Raw genomic sequence first — 21,926 nt, 5'->3', positions numbered from 1 at the left:
AGACCCCTTCAGGTATTTTTATGCTTTATTCAACAGGAAGTTGTCTTGAGAGGAGAATGGTCCCCTCGGTGAGTAAAATGAATAATGATTATAATTTTATTTGTAGAGGACCTCACATGCAATAATGCAGCCCGAAGTGCTTCACAAAACCAGTCAGAGGAAAATAAGGAATTATTTTTAGTTACAAAAGCACACAGTTTGATCACATAACAGATGATTATTAAAGATACAGTGAGGTTAACACAAGTTAAAAAGATCCACATTTTCAGGTCACAAAAGCCAAACACAGCCTCACCAGATTTACACGTAACACACTTAAAGGGCCAGATTTTCCACCTCAGTCCTCTCATGCTGTTATGGGGAGCTAATGTCATTATGGTAGGAAAAAAAAGCAATTTGGCTCGGTGCCTTCGGAGGATGCTATCTGCTTCTCCAATGGGCCCTGGAAAGCCTCCGCCAGACTCCGTAAAATGCGTCATCTGTCCAGGGAGCTCGCTAAACTGCACTTCCTCGGGGATGCGCTAGGTTGTGCTGTGTTCAGGGGCACTCAGAAACAGGAGTGATCAGACACGTTTTTACACATATTTAAAAAAAAAATGATATCGGGATTAAGTAATCCGAGTCGGGTCATTCAAATGAGAATCGATTCGAATCTGAAAATCGATGTTTTTAAACCCAGCCCTAGAAACTACCGTATGCCTTATTATACCTTTTCTATTTACATTTTGCAACAATACCACGATAGTACTCAAAGTACTCTTCTTTCTAGTGGCAGGGGGCAACCATTGGATACCTCCTTCTCTCTTGATTTATTCCCCCAGGAAACATTTTTGAGTTTATGGTCTCAGTCTCTAGTTTCAAGTCTTCTTCAACACAGCATGTAAAAAAAAAATCTATTTAAATTAAAGTAGAAATTCCATATTTTTAAACCCTATTTTTACAAACCGCGATACCGCCGCAATGGCTGCAACACAATCCCCTGGGGCAACTGCGCCCAATCAAAGTACATCCACTAAAAATGCTTGTTTTTGCCACCGACCGGCTCAGATTGTTACTCCAACTCTAACTCACGTTTCCACCATAGTGTTCAGGTAACATCTCACCACCCACGACATTTCAGAGACTTCTGTTTCTGGTTCCACAAAAAGGATCTTACTCTTTAAATAAAGGACGACCTTTGTAGGGATCATTTCCGTAATGTTGTCGAACACCTGGGGTAACAAGCTGAGCCTGTCAGTGGCAAAAACAAGCACTTTTAGTGGACGTAGTTTGATCGGCGCAATTGCCCCAGGGGATTATGTTGCAGCCATTGCGGCTATGGCGGAGGACATCTACTGGACCGATTCCAAAAGTTTTTGTTCCCATGAATTATTTCGACGATCTAATTTGTAAAAATACAGCCCAGGTTTAGAAATACCAAACTTCTTCTTTAAGGGTCACAGTCTAAAATAACTTTGTCCTTGTGTTTTTGTTAATCACTCTTTTTTTCCCCCAACATGTGCTGACAATGATGAACAGAAGTGAAGAAGCTGTAAAACTGAAAGGAATCTGATGCTAAACTGCAGCTGTGTTTAAGTTTTAAAGAGTGCTATTAAAGAAATGTTTGATACTCTTATCTAACTAATTGTTCCTGTGTTGTCGTCAATCTAAGTAAACACATCTACATGTTCAACTGTTGTGATATCTGTCCTTAAATAAACCAAGTTCAAAAAGACATGATGCTTGTTCTCATTGCATTTCTTCTGTTTATTATTTAACTTTTCTGATATATTCATGTTCAAAGTCAAGAAAACAAAATGCGCAACGGTCGCATCCCAAACAAAAGAGCAACATGGTTAATTTGAAGTAAAGGTAGAAAAGTACACTTAATAAAGAAAATAAAGACAACTCTACTTTTTGGTCACAAGCCTTGTGCGGTTTTCTGACGGGGCAAACTAACATGTTCAGGTCAGGCCTGGAATGAGGAAGTGTGTAAGGACCTTGGTGAAAACACATTTAGAGCTTTAAAAAGCATCAGGTGTGGTCAGATGTGTACCTGAAAACAGCAGAGACAACCACCGGAGGTCACCAAACTAAAGTTTTATCAAACCCTCTGTACAAAAGTAAATAGTGTGTTTGTGTATAACATCTCATAGTGTCCAGATATTGAAAGGCTTGACCTCTCTTCCTCCAGTCTACAGACAACATTTAATTCACAAGTATCAGCTGTGGCACTAACTCCACATGGCTGCTGCAGTAACAACAGATGGTCATTCGTTGGTCCACCAGTTACCACTCCAGCTCCACCGGGTACTTCCCAGTGAGGCAGGCGGTGCAGTGTCCCACCCTCCTGCTGGTCTTGTTACTGGAGCTGATCATTTTGTCCTTCTCGTGCAGGGAGCTGATTCCCTGCTGCACCGCTGACACCAGACCCTCCACAGTCAGATACTGAACGCTGTCAGCACCTGGAAGATAGTTTAACTGTTAATGAACATTCGACAAACACCGAGGCACTATTTTTTATAATAATCTGCGTTATAAATGCTTAAACATTAAAGAAGAGATGAAAGTTTTGGAATTGCTCCTGTAGATAGCTTCAGCCTGCAGCTGTGAACCAGGCTGTGATGGCTGCAAGTAATCCTTAAGTGCAAAGGGACCCGACCAAATTTAGTCCACCAAGTTCTTGTTTTTGTCACTGACAGGCTCAGACAACATTACAGAAAGGATCCCTACAGAGACAGACCTTTTTGTTAAAGGGTGAGGTGCTTTTCTTTAACGAGAAACTGACGTCACATAGGTCCTTTCAAATCCACCAGACTCCATTGATAAAAACAGCATTTTAACATGCAGAACACAGGAGCTGCTGGTCTCCAACTGCATCAATCGGTTAATTAGTTTTTGTTATCATGTGACTTTGGTGTTGTAGAGGACTAGTTCAGATCCAACACAATATTTGTTTAACTCGCAATAACACAAAATACCTAACCAATTGAGGCAGCAGTAGACCAGCAGCTTACCTGTTCTGAATCCTAAAATTGTTGTTTTTGTCAATGGAGTCTGGTTGCTTTAAATAAACAGCTGTTTATGGATTATAAAAACATCTAAGAATAACAATCTGAGAAAAATAAACACTTCAGTGGTCAAAGTTCAAATGGGTGCATTTTCCTAAAATACTGTGTTGCAGCCATAACAGCCTGTTTCAGGCGCCATCTACTGGAGCAATTCCAAAACTGCAATCCCTATAACTCATTAGCAACCAAAATATGTAAAAATATATACAAGTCTGGAATTGTCCTTAAAAGTAATTTTGTTCTACAATACGAGTTTTGTCCGTGAGATGAACATACCAATGTGTCCAGCGATGTCCTGAAACTCCGGCTTGTTTGCGATGAGCTCCTCCTTAGTTGGAATATTGATGCCCATGTAGCACGGGAACTTGATGGGCGGAGAGGCGACCCTGATATGGACCTGTCAGGGAGGAAATACACGTCAGTATTTTAGATTTAGTGTCCACTTTGATGTAGATTCTCTTTGGCTTAATTGGAAGCATCAAACAGCCGACCATGATGAGACCCCAACGCACGTGTTAGATACAAAACAAACCTCAGTTGCTCCAGCTTCCTTCAGTAGTTTGATAATGGGGGCGATGGTGTTTCCTCTGACGATGGAGTCGTCTACCAGCACCACTCGTTTCCCAGCAAAGTTGTCCGTCAAAGCTCCGAACTTCTTAGCCACTCCCAGCTGCCTCAAGCGGGTGTTTGGTTGAATGAACGTTCTCCCAACGTAGCGGTTCTTACACAGAACCTCTATATACGGCAGACCAGACTGTAAGGAGAAGCAGAGGACAGCTTGTGAGGATGGAGGTCTGAGGATGTGGCTGTATCACAGTGTTTCTTTAAAAGAGCAGACAGCCTGCAGACTGACCTGCTGAGCGTAACCCAGAGCAGCTGGTGTCGCAGACTCTGGCACAGTGCTGACCACGTCTGCGTCTGTTGGAGCCTCGATGGCTAACTGCCGACCACAGCGCTGCCTGACTGTATACACCATCTGCCCTGTAGGACAGTGTACAATACTAGATTTAAAACAAGGGTCACTCAGACAAAGTGGTCAATTATTGTACAAGAAAGACAGTTAAGGGGATTTTTTTAATCCTGGGCCAAATTTTTATATTGCACAGACTTTGCACAGGAGCTGCTTCAGATGGGAGCCTTGAAACGGGCTGTAATGGCTGCAACATAATCTTGCAGGGCAAATGTTACAGAGGTCCCTAAAAGATCTTTTTTTGTCATGGACAGGCTCAGATTGCCGTTTTAAGATTACAGAAAGGATCCCTACAGAGATAGACGCGTTTTAGTTCAGTACGTTACTATATCTAAACCAGAAACAGCGGTTACATCACTCTTTTCAAAGCCACAAGACTCCATTAAGAAAAACAGCATTTTTACCTGCTGTCAGTTGAAGTTGCTGATCTAACAATGCATCAACTGGTTATTTTGTTTGTCTTATTGTGTGCTCAACAACTGTTGTGTTGATCCCAACTAACCCTTCAAAAGCACTGAAGTCACACAATATCAGAAACAAACTAACCATCAAAGCTGCGGTAGACCGGTGACTCCTGTGTTCTGGGAGGTTTAATTACTGTTTTTCTCAATGGAGTCTGGTGTGTGTGATGTAACGTCTGTGTGTGGTTAAAACGATCATCTTCCTCTGTAACACAAAGGTCTATCTCTGTAGGGATCCTTTCTGTGATGTTGTCAGACACAGAAAAACAATCTGAGCCTGTCAGAGGAAAAAAAATTGATCGGGCGCTTTTGCAATTTACTGTGACTCACTGAGGAACTTCCAAATCTTTTTTCCTTATTGTCATTCAGCCCTACAAATAAGAAAAAAAAGATTACTAAAAAAACCTCAAACCTTCAAAAATAGAGTCTGGTCTGGCGAAGTAAACATATTCAAAGATGCAGAAGGCGGGGAGGTCTCCCTCAGGGCGAGGGACCACACTCAGAGTCTTCACTCCGTGTCTGGATATCTGGACTATCTCTCCTGGTAAGACCTCTCTGTAATACCTGAGAACAAGGTGGAACATGGAAATTAACCACAATGCTTCCATTATAATACAGCAGATATTTCACTGGTGGAAAACTGACTTTGCACCGATGGACTGGAAGCTGCAGGACTCTGATGACACCACCCAGCCCTCGGTGTCCTCCTCTCCAGAACCTGAGCACAGAGACAAACATCCATCAGTTGAGTCCTCTGTTTGAGCTCTGGTAACTCTCCGGACGTCTCTTAATCATCAGCAGCAGACGGTCTGATCTTTTAAGAACACACATGGTGGGAGTACCTGAGCTGTGCAGTTTGGAGATGGGAACCAGCTGACCGATGCAGAGGGGACGGTTCCCGTAAGGGTCACGCACGGCGTAGACAACGTCTTTAAACATCACCAGCAGTGAGTACGATGTGGGGGTCTCAGTCATCAAGTTCTTTATTCTAGGACACAAAAAAAAAGGGAATTAAATACTTCAGAGAAAATCTGAATATCTACGGAGCATCAAGTCACAACACTGACCTGGCGACCCAGTCCGGTGCGTCCAGCTCCTCCATCGGTGGAGTGAACGCCAGCAGCTGAGTGATGAGCTCGCTGTCTGAGCCGGTGGAGAGGCCGACTCCATGACGCATCACCTGCACCATTGCAATGATTAGCTCAGGTATGCACAGGTGTTAATTTAAATTACATTTATGTACAAATTAGTTCGAGGTTGAGTTGAGTTCGAGGGAGGAAAAAAAACATGGAAATTTTAAAATTTGCCAAAATAGTGACGAACATAAACGATTTAAATAACTAAAAGCGTTCTCACATTAATTTTTATTTTTTCTGCAAACATTTATTTATTTCATGCATGTCAATTATTCTGTTTTTACTCTGTATTTTTCTACTTATTATTTTTAATTATGTGGTTTTGTTTTTCCTGGAAGAGGAAAGCTGTCAGTCAACTGGCTTTTGAACCGTCTTCCTGTTCAAGCGTCAGTGACAACATGTAAAATTAAAAACAAAAATTTATTTTAAAAATCCTCTAAGCATAAAATAAATAACTATAAATAAATGTTCATACTATTCTTTTATGTTGTTATTTGTCTTTATATTTCTGTATTTATTTATTCTTCTATTTTAAATAGATTTTCATGTAAATAAATGTCTGTTAAGTCACCATCTATCGCCGAATGAGGTAACACAATGGTGACTTATTATGGACTGGGTGTCTGTGGCGACATTCATAGAAAGCGGCGTCCAGTTAGTGACGCGTTCTCCATCAGCCAGCAGTGGTTGGTCTGCCAGAGAGGGTAGGCGGAGCTAAGCGGCTGCTTTTCCGCTCTCTGCAGGTGTTGTGAGTAAACAGTAATCTACTATGGCTGAACAAACAAAGAAAAGATGGATGACTACAGATACAACTTCAACAAGAAGTGAAAATCCAAAGAAGAAGAAACAAACTCGACGCTCAGATGAAGCAAACAGTCTGAAAAGGAAAGCGACCGTCAGCCAGGAAAATCAAGAGTTACAACCGGAGCCGACCGTGGACGTCACACATGCAGCACTGTCTGGATATCTGGGAAGTGTGCTCCTGCAGTTACCGTTTATCGCCATAGGTGCCGCAAAAGAGAACGAAACTGAGATCTTCGAGATTATCACTTTAAATATTTGTTCTTTGATTTGATCTCCACATTGATTTTCTTTTTCTTCTACAGATTTATTTAATCTAAATTCCTGGCTTAAGTTTTTCACACACACAATAATACAGGCATTATGCATCGTAGATCCCACCGAGAGAACCCCGACCTGTCATCTCATGTGGACCTTGCTCAGTCTTCCTCACCTTCTTCCTCAGGGCGTGAGCATTCACCAGCTCTCCGTTGTGAGCCACAGCGATCTGTCCGTGCAGCGTGTCCACCACAAACGGCTGGCAGTTCTGCAGCTCTGAGATTCCCGTGGTCGAATATCGTGTGTGACAAATACCGAGGTTACCATAACGCAGCTTCAGGAGAGCCTCAGGAGGGCACGCGGTGCTCACTAACCCCATCCCCTGAAACACAAAAGGGAACAAGGGATCAGAGAGAGATGAGTTCAGTTACACAACATGATACAGCAGGGTTTCTACACGTGTTCTTTAGACTTCACATTAGATTATTCAGACGATATTCTTCATCAGAATTCAAACAGCTGTGTGTTTATCATGCAAATACATGATTTTAAAGTAAACTTGTTTGTTGCTGTGGAAGCTCTGAGCAGACATGCAGCCATACGTATTATTAACTCAGTTCTTCCGTGACGATGAGTCATTTCAGTTGTTTTGCTCGTGATAACAAATCTGGCTCTCTCATGATAACGGGATTATTTTCTGTTGATGTAGAAATCAGAGCAACAGTTTGGTCAGTGTGATCAGTGATCAGTGAGCAGGACATGCCATGCTGCCATCGCCCACACTGATGAGGTCAGTTCAGCCTGTTTCTTTGTTTGTTTGGTGCTTTTGCAGCTCTGGATACGAGTTATGATCATCTGACAGATCAGCTTCGTTATCTCGAGATAATGAGATAAAAAAGTCAAGATCTCGAGAAAACAAACGGAAATTACTCGTTATCACAGGAAAATGTGGTAAATGAAAAGTATGGATGAATGTCCACTTAGGGCTTCCTTAGGTTGCATCCTGATATACCGAATTTCCCCTCTGGGGATCAATGAAGTACCATGTTATCTTATACATGAGGTCATGTTGCCATGGGATGTTCTGTTGCCCTGTGATGTTCTGTTGCCTGTACACTGCAGTAGGTACGGTGCACTAGGCTCTTGCAAATAGCTTACGATTGCTGCTGCCTTCATGCTGCAGATGTCAACAACTTAACAGTGTTTTCATTTAACTTTCTTTTCTCATTTGGAGTCCTTAACCAACCAGGCTCAGTATTTACATTGTCAAAGACAAAGATTGTGTGATTATTGTAACCAATATATATAATGCCAGTAAAGCTTGTTGAATTGAACTGATTCACTGTCAAACATCTACCCTGAGGCACCGTAGCTCTGATCGAGTCCGGATTGATTCGTCCGGACAGATCTGCTGCATGTGTTTCTCTTTCTATCTCTCGCTCCTCTTCTCGTCTTTCTTCTGCTTGAAATTTAATATAAAGACAAAAAATAATAATCTGTCAAAGAGGAAATAAACTAACCAACTCTACCTCTAATAGCATTATTTTCTCTTCACATATTTTATTTTCCCCCCAATTTTATTTTATGCACAAGAACAGAAAATGTGTTTATTTTCTGTAACCATGGAAACCACGTTTCCTCATGCAAAAACAAATTAAAGTAAAAGTTTACTTTTCTGATAACTACAGCCCCGGATAACTCGCTTAATATTTAGTTATTTGTGAAGCAACTAAGAATATCACCAACATGGTGCCGGATGACTGGCTGTAGTACAGTTATCATGCATTTAGGGCGGAGCTGTTTGCCGGGCTGTGATGTATCTGTGTGTGAGCTCAGCTCCTCTGGCCTGTGCTTCTTACACAGTGATAAACATCTTTGTTGCACTGACTTCCTCTAAACACCCTGAAAACACTTTGCCTGTGAGTGTTTCGATTCTCATCTTTAATGAAAAGCAGTGTAACTGTCCAGTATGACGGGTGTTACCTTGTGGGTTGTGTATGTGGGGGGGCTGGCTCCATTACTTGTGACGATCCCGGCGCTCTCCTGACCCCTGAGCACACACAAACACACACACACACACGTGAATACATCAGAGGGGATTTATAAGGCGTGATCTCTCCGTTCCTTCTCTGCAGGAGTAAACATGAATAAACTTGTTCATTGTGAAAGCTCGATATGAACCTGGAGGCAAAACAAACTGGTTTTTAATAAAGCAATAAAGAGCAGGATGAGGATTAAAAACAGAAGCCTGTCTGCTGTGGAGCTGCCATGAACGGGGAGTCGTCTCGCTGCAGCTTCAGCCTTTTCACCAAGCTGCTTCTCAGATTACAGCTGGCCCCGCCCCCTCGGCACACAGCTTAAGCCAGTGGTGAGGCTGCTTTCCTGCATGGAGGCGTTGCTTTCAGGCTTAGCCGCCTGGTTTCCTAGGGAACTGGGCAGCAGACAGACGGATTGGGGAAAAGAAAGCGTTTCCAGGTCAGCTCAGACATGGAGAGAGCAGCAGAGAGACAAAGAGCAGACAGGGAAGTGGTGCAGGACAAAGGCTCGGTGGAGAGGCAGTGGGGGGAGGCCGAGGTGCTGGCTCTCATGTCAGTGTGGGACGAGGTGGGCGCTCAGCACGTAGCCGAGAGCAGGAGCACGTTTGAGCTGATCTCAGAGCGTCTGAGGAGGCTCAGCGTTGTGCGCAGCTGGTGGGAGTGTCAGGCCCAGTGCAGGAGCCTGGGGCTTCAGAGCAGGAAGTGTGACGCAGCTGCAGCAAATTACAGCCCAGAAGAAGAAGAAGAAGAAGAGGAAGAAGAAGAGAGGCTGGAGGAGGGCTGGAAGGAAGAGGAGGAGGAGGGTACTCAGAGAGGGATCTACCCTGCCTCAATCCACATGCAGGAAGGTAAACGAAGGTTCAAGCCCAACAAAATATGACATTGCTCAACAACAGGACGAGCAATATTTTCTACATTGATGCATATCAATATTTGACTATTTTTCATAAGCTGAGGACGGTTTAATTGAACTAAAGTTGTTTATCACATTTTTAACTTAATTTAACATTAAAATCATTTAAAAACACAAAACAGCTTCACGTTAAAACTGTTTCTTTAGGAGCCCAAAGGCGTCAGGAGGGGCTGTGAGTCGAGCTGCTGCTAACGCTAGCTCAGTTTAGGATTCCTTCAGTGTTTGTCTTAAACATGGTTTTCCACAGAAGCAGACTTGTCCCCAGATCCTTCAAACCAACAGAACCAGAAATGAAAACCATTTAAAAACACAGTTTGACTTTAAAACATCTGGGACGCTGCAAGCTGAGCTGCTGCGAAGATCAGCTTAGGTTTTTTCTTTAGGCGAGGGTTCCTTCTGTGTTTTTACAGGAGCCGAACTCGCCACAAAGATCTTCTCCTTTTTAAAAACAACAGACTTTGTGGTTAAAAGCAATGACTGTATATATAGATGGACGACACATCTGCATCTGCTCCCATTGTAAGAAAGTGATGACAAACTTCTGTCTGCTTTTGAACACAAGCTTAAGTTGGATCAGATTCAAATATTTCATACGAGCTGTGTCTTATTTCTTAATTCAAAACTAAAAAGTGTGCGTGTTTGTGTCTGCAGGTCTCCGGGCTCAAATCCACCGGGCTCTTCCTTACACTCAGATTTTGACCGATGAGGGGGGCCGCCACTGGACGGACGACGAGGTTCGAGCGCTGCTTTGTGTCTGGGCTGACCGGCGTATTCGAGAACGCCTGAAGAGCACGCTTCGCAACAAATGCATCTTCCAGGAGATGGCCTTTCAGATGCAGAGGAACTTTGGGGTGGTGCGGAACTGGAAACAATGTCGAACTAAGTACAAGAACCTGAAGTACGACTACAAGACGGCGAAGAGCGCTCACGCAGCTGCAGGCAGCGGCTCAGGAGGGCCGGGGAAGTACATGAAGTTCTTTGACGAGGTGGATGCCATCCTGATGGACCGCGGGCTGGAGGACGGGACGATGGAGATGCAGAAGAGGTTGTACGACGGAGAAACGGGAGCACGGAGGCTGCAAACGCCAGGATCAGAGAGCGAGGTCGTTATTGAGATTGATGATGGTGAGCAGCCTGCAGTGCTTGTGGTACTCTTTTATTAAAAGGTTTAAGAACAATCAATAAACTATCTTTTTTAATGTTTAGACGACAACAGCAATGATTACGATATGAACGCTGACATGGAGGCAAAGTGGAAAAGAACAGGTACGAACATCAACAACCAGAGACCTGAAGGAGACCAGGACTGATTGTAGACATTTTCCAAAATATATTTCCAAATGCATTTTGTCAAGTTTCATCTGCAATACAAATACTGCGCCTGCGTTTGCACTTTTGATTATCACAGTGTAATCTCTTGGAGTATATTGAATGCTTTCTATCCCTAAAATCAATTTCATTCCCCTCCAGAGGCCCATCTAACGCTCACAGATCAACCTGACCAGTTCCACGTGGTCACGGTGCCGGACACGGGTCGGAACTGGAGCGAACAGGAAGTGCGAGCGCTGGTTCAGGTCTGGTCCGATGAGCGTGTGTGCAGGCAGCTGGAGAGCTCGACCAGAAAGAGAGACATCTTCGTCCAGATCTCCAACAGGCTGATGCAGCAGGGCATCGATCGTGACTGGAAGCAGTGCCACACCAAGTACAAAAACCTCAAGTACCTCTACCGCTCGCTCCAGAGAGGGATGACTGAGGAAACGGACCCCAGGCGCATCATGAGGTTCTACAACGAGGTGGACGCTATTATGAATCGCACAAGGAATGGTTCTCATAATGACGGAGCAGCTGCACACAACCAGGACTCAGGCAGACTCTCGATGTCTGAGGATGGCGAGGAGAAAGATCACGCAGAAGTCACTCTGACCAAGATGAACGCTTCAGCGATGGAGGACAGAACCTGCAGCTCTGAATCCGTCTCGTCTGTGAGCCTCGATGTTCCAGCAAACAACGAAGAACTGAGGCTGCGCGCGGCCCAGGAGCGACGCTCAGACCTTCAGCACAGATTCATGAGTGAGTCCAGTTATTTATCATGTGTGGTGAGTTTCTGATGAAGACAACTCACATGTAGCTCACTACTATTTATAACCAGAGTCCATGAATGAAAGCAGCAGAAGCAGAGACTTTACATCTCCTATGTCCTCAGATTTGCATTAGGAGCACAAAAGATGTCTGCACACCTCGGGGCTCCCTCTAAAGTAGTTTATGTCTTCATCTAAGTAGGCAACGTTTGGACCTACAGGATCTTCTCCTCAAACTTTGCTGAGAGAATTTTAAAAATAAAGTTGAGTATTTTGAGCCGAGTATGTTTGCAGGCATGTGCTTGAATCAGTCTCTTAACAACTCACATGTACAACATTTGTATTTTATTTATCACTATCATCGAAGTCATGATCTCCCAAAGTTCAACCAGTGATTAAACCTTTTACGGGTCTGTTTGTGTCCTCTCAAAGAGCTGCCTGTGCACAGTGAGGGACTAGTTTATGTAGGATGTACGTAGCTCCAAAGTCACAAGGACAAAGTTTGTGACGTTTATTCATTGCTGAGCATCAGAAACACATTCACCTCCATCATTCACAGGACAGTAGAAATCTCAAGCATGATAAGAAACCAAATATGTTCTATAACTTGTAATTTGGATTAACCTTCCCTTTAAATAATATAACTGAATTTGGGTATTTTTGTCATATTTCTTTTACATATTTTGGCGTCTAAATGTCAAATTGGTAATAAAAGTTTTGGAATTTCTCCAGTAGACGTCTTCAGCTGGCGGCACTGAAACAGGCCTTTAATGGCTGCAACATAATCTGTGGGGGAAAGTGCTTCCAATCAAAATACGTCCACTCAAAGTTCTTGTTGTTTCCAGTGACAGGCTCAGATTGTTATTCTAAGTGTGTGACAACATGACAGAAAGGATCCCTACAGAGATAGACCCTTTTGTTACAGAGGAAGATGATTGTTTTAACCACAAACAGACGTTACATCGCTCTCTTTAAAGCCAACCAGACTCCATTGAGAAAAACAGCAATTCTACTCCCAGAACAATGGAGATGCTGAGTACCGCTGTCTCCATCCATCGTCTATTTTTTTTAGTGTTATTGTGACTATTGTCTTTTAAATGGTTAGTTTGGATCAGACACAATATATGTGCAACACAAAATAACAAAAACGAACAGATGGAGGCAGAAGTAGATCAGCAACTTAGCAAGGTACAATTACACTTTTTGTCAATGGAGTCTGGTGTGCATTTTAGGCTGTAGAACCAGGGGATTACGACACATCTACCCCCCATGTTGCAGCCATTAAAGCCTGTTTCACAGCTGTTGACTAAAGAAACCTCTGTAAAAATACTGGAATTACCCTTTAAGCCTCAAAATAAAATAAAAACATTTCCCAAAGACAAAATAAAACACAATAAAATAATGAAAAATCGATCCACATCAACTTTGACTGTAATGTCTCATATGTTGCATATTTATTGTATTTCAGCTCTATACAATCTGTTAAGAAGTTTGTTTTGTTTAAGGAAGTCACATTTCTGTTAGTCCAAAATAAACAATGTTTCTCTGAGAGGTCTCATTCTGTTGGTTTACCACTGTCTCCTGTCTTCTTCAGGCTCCTCTGACACGCGGCCAGAGAAGGAGGAAAAGACTTTTCCACCCAACAGACGAAAGAAGAGAAAATGTATGGATCAAGGTTTGAAACGTTTCTCCATCTGTAATCACTTCGTCCGTCACATGCCGTCCTCATTGACTGAAGCTTTTGTAATTCTGACTCAGTCCCATGATGAGTCTGATAATGAAGTTACAGATAAGGACACGTGGTGACTGCTAACAAAAGGCGCGAGTCATCACGGACCAACTATCAATCCAAGAGAGCAGGAAAAGGAAAATCTATCTGCAGTAGTTTTATTATTAAGGTCAACTTTCCAGTAATGAAAGACTAATCTGAAGTTAAACCTGTCTTTTCTCCCTCTCTCAGACTCAGCACTCCAGACAGCAATAAAGAAACTGCACACAGGCTCTGAGCTCGCTGAACACCTGAGGATCCAATGTAAAGAAGAGGAGGAACACATCCCCATAATAAAGATCAATTCAGTCCGGTCAATGGCCTCCTCTGATCCATCCCCAGACAGACAGGTAACTGCTGCTAATCCCAAAACGTTCCACGACAAAGACAAACTGAAAGCAAACTGCTGCAAGCTGGGATCACCAGTCAACTGATCAATTAGTTGATCAATAACAAAAATCCAAACATCTCAAATGAAATCTCTTTGGACTATTCATCAATGAAACAAGTCTGAGTGTATCTTCTTCAGCTGTGAGGAGGTTTAAGAGCCGTTTTATTCCTCTTTAGTGACATTCAATGGTCAATTTGATTTATTGATTAAGTAGGAAAATAATCCACAGATTAATTTATACAAAATGTAACTCTTATTTGCAGATCGTTGTTTGTCTGAGAGTGAATCTGTTAGTCAGTTTTGTATCATATTCATCAAACTTGGGCCGCGACTAATGATTATTTTTATTGTCGCTTAATATTTTGATTATTTTCTTGAATAATCGGTTGGTTGTATGATCTATAAAAAATTAGTCTTACCAAAAACCAACCATTAGTTGAGAATTAGTATTTTCTTCCTCAATGCAAAGATATTCAGTTTCCTGACACAGAAGACGAAACCAGAAAATATTCAAGTTTTTCCCTTTTTTTTTTTAATCCTCAAATTATTAATCAATTATCAAAATACTTGTCGATTTACCTCATAGTTGAAAGGTAATTGATTAATGTTTGCAGCTCTTACTTTACAAGTTTATTTTGTTTAATATTTGAATGATTCTAAAGCTTAAGGTTTTTTTTCTAAATCACAAGAGCCTGAAAAACATTGTTACCTCGAGTCACGAATTTAACAACAAATTCGATCACGTAACAGTCACGCAAACACACAATCGGGACTTTATCTTCTAAAATGCAACAATTTTACTTCTTTTTCTGTACTGCGCAAGCGCGATTTAAGTTAGGGAAAAAAATCAATCAATACTTTCTCAGAGAAAAGTTCTTTCAGATCATATCATGATGATTTTTTTGGGACTTTACAGCCTTAAAGTAGGTTTTGCTTGGTGCTGAAAACACTAATGTGTAAAAACCTGTCCGTAACTTACCTGTGCTGTAACGCCACCAGTCCCAGGGTCAACACCTGAGCCACCTCCAGCTGTGTGGGCCACTCTCCGGCTGCCACACACCCGAAAACCCCGCACTCCTCCCCGATACCGGACTCCTCAAACTCCATCCCGCCACTGTCTGTCCCGGTGCTCCTTTCGGATAGTCTCGTGCCGTGGTTGCTCCCAAGCAATCAGCGCGTGCGTGACAGCAGCACCAATCGAGCACGTGTAAACCGGGTTTACTTTACGGTACAACGTGGATCGTTAAAACCTGATAAACTCCGCTGACATTGTTAAAGCGGCGTGAAATCCTGAAAAAACAAGTTGTGACAAAAAGAGAAGCGAGTACAGCTTTAAAAAAAGAAACAGGCCACCATAACTGTTGCACAGATGAATCTAAACGGCTTTAATCAAACATGTTGAAGTGGTGGAACGCACGTGGTAATCTGCGAGGAGGACAACAACAGCTAATCGAAATTGGATTCGGTCAAAACGGAAGAATAGTTTTCTCTCGATTGAATCAAACGTCTCCCCAGAGAGAAAACGGAGGCAGTTTAGCGGATAAACTCAAAAAGTTCTTCGTCTAGCAAATATTTGGTGTAGGAGCATCTTCCCCTCACGTGGTCAGAATGCGCTGCTGTGATTGGTCGCCTGTACGAACTAAGGGCAGTGATTGGCTCTCAGAGCACGTAAGACAGACTCCACTTCCCTCTTTTGCTGCCTGCACGCCTCCCGCTGCCTCTTCATCCTCCAACTGTCCAAAGTTTTGTCTTTCAGAGCTGCGGGTCGTTAAAGATCTCCACCATGTCCTCCACACCAGGTACAGAACCCCCAAGACCGCATATTTTACTCTTTAAAGTAAGTGTGCAGCGTTTAATTTGTGTTTCAAATGTTTGTGCTTGTTTTTTAGAGTTGAAAATCGGCCAGAAGCTGAATGAGGGGAAGACGAAGCAGATTTTCGAGCTCGTGGACCAGCCAGGACTGGTTCTGGTTCAGTCCAAGGACCAGATCACCGCTGGAAATGCCGTGAGGAAAGACCAGATGGAAGGAAAGGCGGCCATCGCAAACAAGACGACGAGCTGCGTGTTCAAGCTGCTGCAGGAGTCTGGTGAGGAAACAGCAGTGTTAGTGTAGTTTGGTGAACCATGCGATCAATGTGCTCTGTCAGGTAAGGCGTGGAGCAGGTGTGTTACGCACACCCCGAGGCCACTTAACCACATGTTATGAAACTTTACCAGAGGTGCTTAACTGAACTTAAACTTTTTGTTGTTGTTGTTTTGTAAGCACTTTCTTACACACAACTTTTTCTTAGCAAATTAATCCCACTAAATTTCAAGGGCTCCTGAACGCATCACCTGATCATGGAATCCCATTCCCACCAATAAAAGGAAAAACAAGTTGGGAAAAAGAAAAAATACGAAAACAAAAAATAGCCATGAAAGTAAAAATATTCCCATGGTAAGTCCACTTTAAGAAAAAAATATCAAATTTGAGACATTAAAAAGTAATTTTTATTAGATTAAAAACAAAAGTATAGATTATAAAATGTGTTATTAATGAGCTGTAAGGCCATGGTTATGATAACATGTCGAAATTATGAGATACAATTTGGAAATTATGTGATTAAAAAGGTAATAATTTGGTAACCTGTCATAATTATGAGATTCAAAGTCTAAATGGTGAGAAAGAAAATTAAAAATGAAGAGATAAAAAGTAGAAATTGTGTGATAAAAAGAATGTATGTTGATAATTATGGCTTACTGTTTTTTTTGTAATCAAAGCATTTTGGCGGGAATGGGCTATCATCTGCCAATCTACCAGTCTGACCTTATTGAGTGAGTTGACGAGGTCAGTGAGGTGACTGTTCACAGAGGAAGGCCACCTTTGGCCTGTTTACTTTTATCTTAGCCCTGCTAATTTCAGCACTTTAAAAACAGTTGTAGCCCTGGTGAACTATCATTATTATTGATTGATAGTTTCTTCTAACTGATGATTGAAATAGTTATTTATTAATTTGTATTTTATTTCCAGCTCTGATAATGTCTCTTTTTTTTCACCTTCATGGAAAAAATCAGTAACAACTTTTTAAATTTTCACATCAATCATTTTGTGTTCTTTGTGCACAAGATTTATTCAACAACGAACCCTTTTGAACTTCTCCCATGCATCCAGAACAGACGGAGCCGTGCAGTAATGTTCCTTAATTACTCTCCAACTGGCTTTAATTTAAAAGTAATTGCGTAACTGTTACCCGTGTGTGTGTGTGTGTGTGTGTGTGTGTGTGTGTGTGTGTGTGTGTGTGTGTGTGTGTGTGTGTGTGTGTGTGTGTGTGTGTGTGTGTGTGTGTGTGTGTGTGTGTGTGTGTGTGTGTGTGTGTGTGTGTGTGTGTGTGTGTGTGTGTGTGTGTGTGTGTGTGTGTGTGTGTGTGTGTGTGTGTGTGTGTGTGTGTGTGTGTGTAATGGCTGTCTTGTGACTCGAGAGTCTACTGCTTTTAATTCACAACGTGATGAACCATGTCCCCCTCACTTTTTTACTTAATTTTATTATCTATTCTTTGTTTAGAATTGGCTCCTATTTGAACATATTGCAGGTTCTAAATGACTTAAAGGTACAAAAATAGGATTGCTCCAGCAGCTTGTTGGCCAGCAGTGGTGAAACGGGCTGTGATAGCCGCAACGTAATCCAATCAAACTGCGTTTGACAGTTCAGTTTGTTAGTGTGTCTGACAACATTACAGAAAGGTTCACTTCATGATTTTTTTTACCCAGAAACAGAATTAAAATTAGTCTCTTTAGAGACACCAGACTCTATTGACAAAAACAGTAACTTTACCTTGCAGAACACGTGAGTTACTGATCTATTTCTGCCACACTTGTTTAGCTTGTTTGTGTCAGTGTGTGTTACACAAATATTGTGTTGGATTTGAACTAATCACCATGTCACACAGTAACACAAACAAACAAACAAACTGATCGAGGCAGCGGTAGAGCAGGAACTTTAGTGTTCTCTGCGGTAAAATCGCAGTTTTTGTCAATGGAGTCTGGTGTCTATCTCTGTCGGGATCCTTTCTGTAATGTTGTCAGACACTTGGAATAACAATCTGAGCCTGTCAGTGACAAAACAAGAACTTTTAGTGGACGCACTTTGATCAGGAGGATTTGACCCCCAGGTTGGAGCTGTTGGAGCCATTGTAGCCCGTTTCACTGCTGCAATTCCAAAACTTTTTATACTTACCGGTAAGGGTATTTTTGTTTAAAAATGGATCCTCCTAAATTCTATCTCCAATCTAAAGGAACACTGAAGGATTAATTATGATAAAGTATAGTTTCATATATAGTTGGTCTGATGTTGGCTCTCTCTTGCAGGCATTAAGACGGCCTTTGTGAAGCAGCAGTCGGACACGGCGTTCATCGCAGCGCACTGTGAGATGATTCCCATCGAGTGGGTCTGCCGCAGAGTCGCTACTGGATCCTTCCTCAAGAGGAATCCAGGAGTGAAGGAGGGCTTCCGCTTCTCCCCGCTGAAGATGGAGATGTTCTTTAAAGTGAGTCTGAGACCTCCCCTCGTCTAGTTTCTTTAAAATCTTTCACTCAAAGTTACCACAAACCACATCCACTTTTTATTTCATCTTTCTGCTGTAGGACGATGCCAACAACGACCCGCAGTGGTCGGAGGAGCAGCTGCTGGAGTCTAAGTTCTGTCTGTCCGGGCTCACCATCGGTCAGTGTGAGGTGGACATCATGAACCGCAGCACGGTGGCCATCTTTGAGATCCTGGAGAAGGCCTGGGCCACTCAGAACTGCACGCTGGTGGACATGAAGGTATGAGGGGCAGCGCTGCCCTCTGCTGGTTGAGCCTGTTCCAACACTTCATGCTGCTTCACTCTGAAGGAGGACCTTCTTCCTTTGCTTGTAGATTGAGTTTGGTGTGAACGTGAAGACTCAAGAGATCGTCCTCGCTGATGTGATCGACAATGATTCGTGGAGGCTGTGGCCCGCTGGAGACCGAAGCCAGCAGAAAGACAAGCAGGTCAGGTCGTCTGTGCTGCTGTCATTACAACAGTTTTAATACATGAGATTAAAGCTGAAGTAACTCGTTTTCCACTCTCTGCAGGTGTACCGAGACCTTAAAGAAGTCACCCCTGAGGCGATGCAGATGGTGAAGAGGAACTTTGAGTGGGTGTCCGAAAGGGTCAAGGTACACGGAAGCCTTTGTTTGCTTTAAAATTAACTTTGTGATAACAGACACCCTCAGGCTGTGTGCAGACTGCAGGAGAATCAGATTTGTTGCTCCGGTCAGATTTAAGACTAACTCTCCACACAGTTACTCGCAATCCAGAAATCCATTAGAAAAAAATGGTGAATTGTCCTGGGTTTGTGTTTTTGTTTTTATGGAAAGGATTTGTTCGACAATCTTATTTTTAAGTGACTCTCAGTTCTGAAGGAAAAATATGGCAGATTCTCTTTTGACAAGAGAGTTGAATTTATGAGCAATAAAACACTCTTTGTCATTACGTCAGACTTATTTGGTCTGTTTGACTCGAAGCCTTTACAGGCTAATGTTAGCTTAATATGTTAGCAAATCTCGATGTGGCTTTGTAACAGACATTGGTGGGTCAGTTTAGGGACGAAGATTTTCTCTCCTTTTGCTCCTCTTAGTTTTGTTTTTCTAATTATCCAGTTATGATCACATGTCGCCGCAGCAGCTTAATTCTCTCTTGAAATGGGACTTCTGGACACGTCAGAACATATGTCTTCCCGTCTTTTTTGATACTGTGTCTAAAGTGTTGGAGGAACAAATTGATCCGTACTCCTTTATTGCACCACAGGATTTGCATTACAGTAATTATTAATGAAAAGCTCTTAGTCAGCCAAAGGACTTGTACTGTTCAGGTGGAAAGACCCTCTTTCTCCTTTTTATATCTCAAGCTAGATTCCCTCCAAAGCTCGGCTCTACGACAGCGTTTTAATTTGAAAGAAAAAAATAAGGCCGGAGGAAAAGAGTAATATTCAAGTTATACAGGATTACAGTCATAAACCCCCCAAACAAGGCACATTTGTGAGATTATAAAGTCATAAACTTGCAAGAAACAAAAACTAGTAAAATCGTGTTTATAGGAACCTTTTTGAGCTGCGACCCCCCAAAAAATAGGTTATGGTTCACGGCCCCTCCCTCTGATTCACCTGTGTCTCTGCCCTGTTGGCTCTGCTGCTCACACAGGCGTGCATGGCACGGAGCTCGGAGCAGATTCAGCCTCTCTGCACACAAGAAGCAGACTGCATAGAGGAGAGAGACTGAGCGACCCTCTGCTGCAGAAACACACGTTTCTATGCTCCCCGTTTGCCCCAGGGGTTACATCACACATGACAGTTACCCTACGACCTCATGACAGATACTCAGAGGAAACAAAGCTGCATTACAGACAAAAAATTTACAAAACTACTTTAAATCAGTGGTTTCAGTTGTTTGGATGGAGGCTTAAACAACAAACAACCACCCCAAGGTCTCGGCTGGCTGCTACATTAACTGCGTTACACACTTCGGTGGGTGTTTCAGAATATTTCCCTTCTCCTCCTGCTCCGTTTTTTGGCCCTTAAACACCGTCGTATGGCTCAGTGCTTATAAAATTTGGCAGCTTTTCTTGACACAAGAATGGAGTCCAAGAATTTAGCCCCAGAATATATTTAAACTTGGACTCGTTCTGTTGTCTGTGTTCCTGTTATTTGTCTGTATTCATTCCTGCTTCTGCAAGTGTGAAAAGCAGCTCTGATTAAGTGGTGCAGGTCTGGTGGGTGTGTGGGGAGCTGGAATCAGAAGCGATGCAGCATTTTGTTTGTTTACTGTGAGAATCTGCTAAAAACAGACCTTGATCTTGTGACTAGTGTGGAGCTAATGAGCTGTTGTGTCTGTAGCTGCTGCTGGAGCCGCAGGCCAGCGGGCGGGTGGTGGTCCTGATGGGCTCCACCTCCGACATGGCTCACTGTGAGAAAATCAGGAAGGCCTGTACGTCGTACGGGATCCCCTGCGTCCTGAGAGTCACCTCAGCTCACAAAGGACCAGACGAGACCCTCCGCATCAAGGCTCAATATGAAGGTGAGTCACCTCCCTCTGTAAAGAAGTGAGCAGCGTTAATGTAAGCTAACATTAGCCTGTAGCCGCATGGCGTGTTCCATAGAGCAGACCTCAGCGTGAAGCTGCTCCATTCTCCCGAGTAGCCTTCAAACGTCCAGGTTTCAAAGAAATGTGATTCTTGTGTGTATTAACGCTTAATGAGGGCGGCTATCAGGAAGAAAGAAATCTACATGGAATATCATTTGTTTTCCCTCAGGTGACGGCGTCCCCACGGTGTTTGTGGCTGTGGCCGGCAGGAGTAACGGCCTTGGCCCGGTGATGTCCGGAAACACGGCGTATCCCGTCATCAACTGCCCCCCTCTCACTCCCGACTGGGGGGCACAGGATGTCTGGTCCTCCCTCCGTATGCCGAGCGGTAAACTGAGCACTTCCTGTCTTGTCTTAAACTCTTAATCACGTGACTTTATCACAACAACTGAGCCTTTGTCTCGCCCCCCCCCCCGCAGGTCTGGGATGCTCCACCATCCTCTCCCCCGAGGCATCTGCTCAGTTTGCGGCTCAGATCTTCGGGCTGACCGATCACCTGGTGTGGTGCAAACTGAGGGCGTCCATGCTGAACACCTGGGTGAATCTGAAGCTGGCTGACAAGAAGCTGCAGGCGTGCAGCCTCTAAAACACCCCCTGTGTGCTCTGTCAGAGCTCCTCCTGTCTGACTAACATGAAACCCCACTAACCATGTACTTTCTCACTTTAATCATTCCATTAAAAAGAAAACAATTAAAATCTTCTTTCTGAAACTCTTCTGTGGTTGTTTGATCCGTTATGGAGCTTCTTCGCAGGACACCGTTCGAGTCGTCAAAGCAGGAAAAGCACAGGTGAAGTCACGATGTTAAACACTGACTGCGTTCCTGGCTCTGTGCGTTACTGCTCTCATGACTTCCTCTGACTCTGACTCTTTGACCTGTGACGTTGTTTTTGCACCTGTTGGTTTCTGCTTTGTAAAGGAGCTGCTT

At 43.1% G+C, this 21,926-nt stretch overlaps 2 protein-coding genes across 3 annotated transcripts; one reads left to right on the top strand and one right to left on the bottom strand.

Moving 5' to 3' along the window:
- Positions 1-1,747: 1,747 nt before the first annotated feature.
- ppat (phosphoribosyl pyrophosphate amidotransferase) lies at positions 1,748-15,449 on the bottom strand. The gene is made up of 11 exons (XM_069679879.1): positions 14,842-15,449; positions 8,660-8,726; positions 6,852-7,058; positions 5,549-5,661; positions 5,324-5,469; positions 5,127-5,199; positions 4,894-5,045; positions 3,904-4,031; positions 3,583-3,804; positions 3,327-3,447; positions 1,748-2,444 (listed from the first exon to the last, which is right to left on the bottom strand). The coding sequence occupies exons 1-11, from the start codon at positions 14,967-14,969 to the stop codon at positions 2,269-2,271; spliced, it is 1,533 nt and encodes a 510-aa protein (XP_069535980.1). The 5' UTR covers positions 14,970-15,449; the 3' UTR covers positions 1,748-2,268.
- paics (phosphoribosylaminoimidazole carboxylase, phosphoribosylaminoimidazole succinocarboxamide synthetase) lies at positions 9,117-21,699 on the top strand. Of its 2 annotated transcripts, none has more exons than XM_069679878.1 (15): positions 9,117-9,560; positions 10,277-10,750; positions 10,832-10,891; positions 11,096-11,695; positions 13,298-13,366; positions 13,664-13,821; positions 15,619-15,661; positions 15,752-15,949; positions 18,207-18,385; positions 18,483-18,662; positions 18,757-18,870; positions 18,955-19,038; positions 20,754-20,934; positions 21,170-21,328; positions 21,420-21,699. In XM_069679878.1, the coding sequence occupies exons 1-15, from the start codon at positions 9,164-9,166 to the stop codon at positions 21,584-21,586; spliced, it is 3,063 nt and encodes a 1,020-aa protein (XP_069535979.1). In that variant the 5' UTR covers positions 9,117-9,163; the 3' UTR covers positions 21,587-21,699. The 2 variants fall into 2 exon arrangements, with proteins under 2 accessions (XP_069535979.1, XP_069535978.1); XM_069679877.1 differs by having other exon boundaries at positions 13,298-13,378.
- The last annotated feature ends 227 nt before the right edge of the window (positions 21,700-21,926 follow it).

The sequence above is a fragment of the Semicossyphus pulcher genome, unplaced genomic scaffold (genome assembly GCF_022749685.1).
Source record: "Semicossyphus pulcher isolate SPU_LCO1_2020_fin unplaced genomic scaffold, fSemPul1.0.p SCAF_4, whole genome shotgun sequence".
NCBI classification, from domain to species: domain Eukaryota; kingdom Metazoa; phylum Chordata; class Actinopteri; order Labriformes; family Labridae; genus Semicossyphus; species Semicossyphus pulcher.
This window is presented reverse-complemented; position numbering and strand designations above follow the sequence as displayed.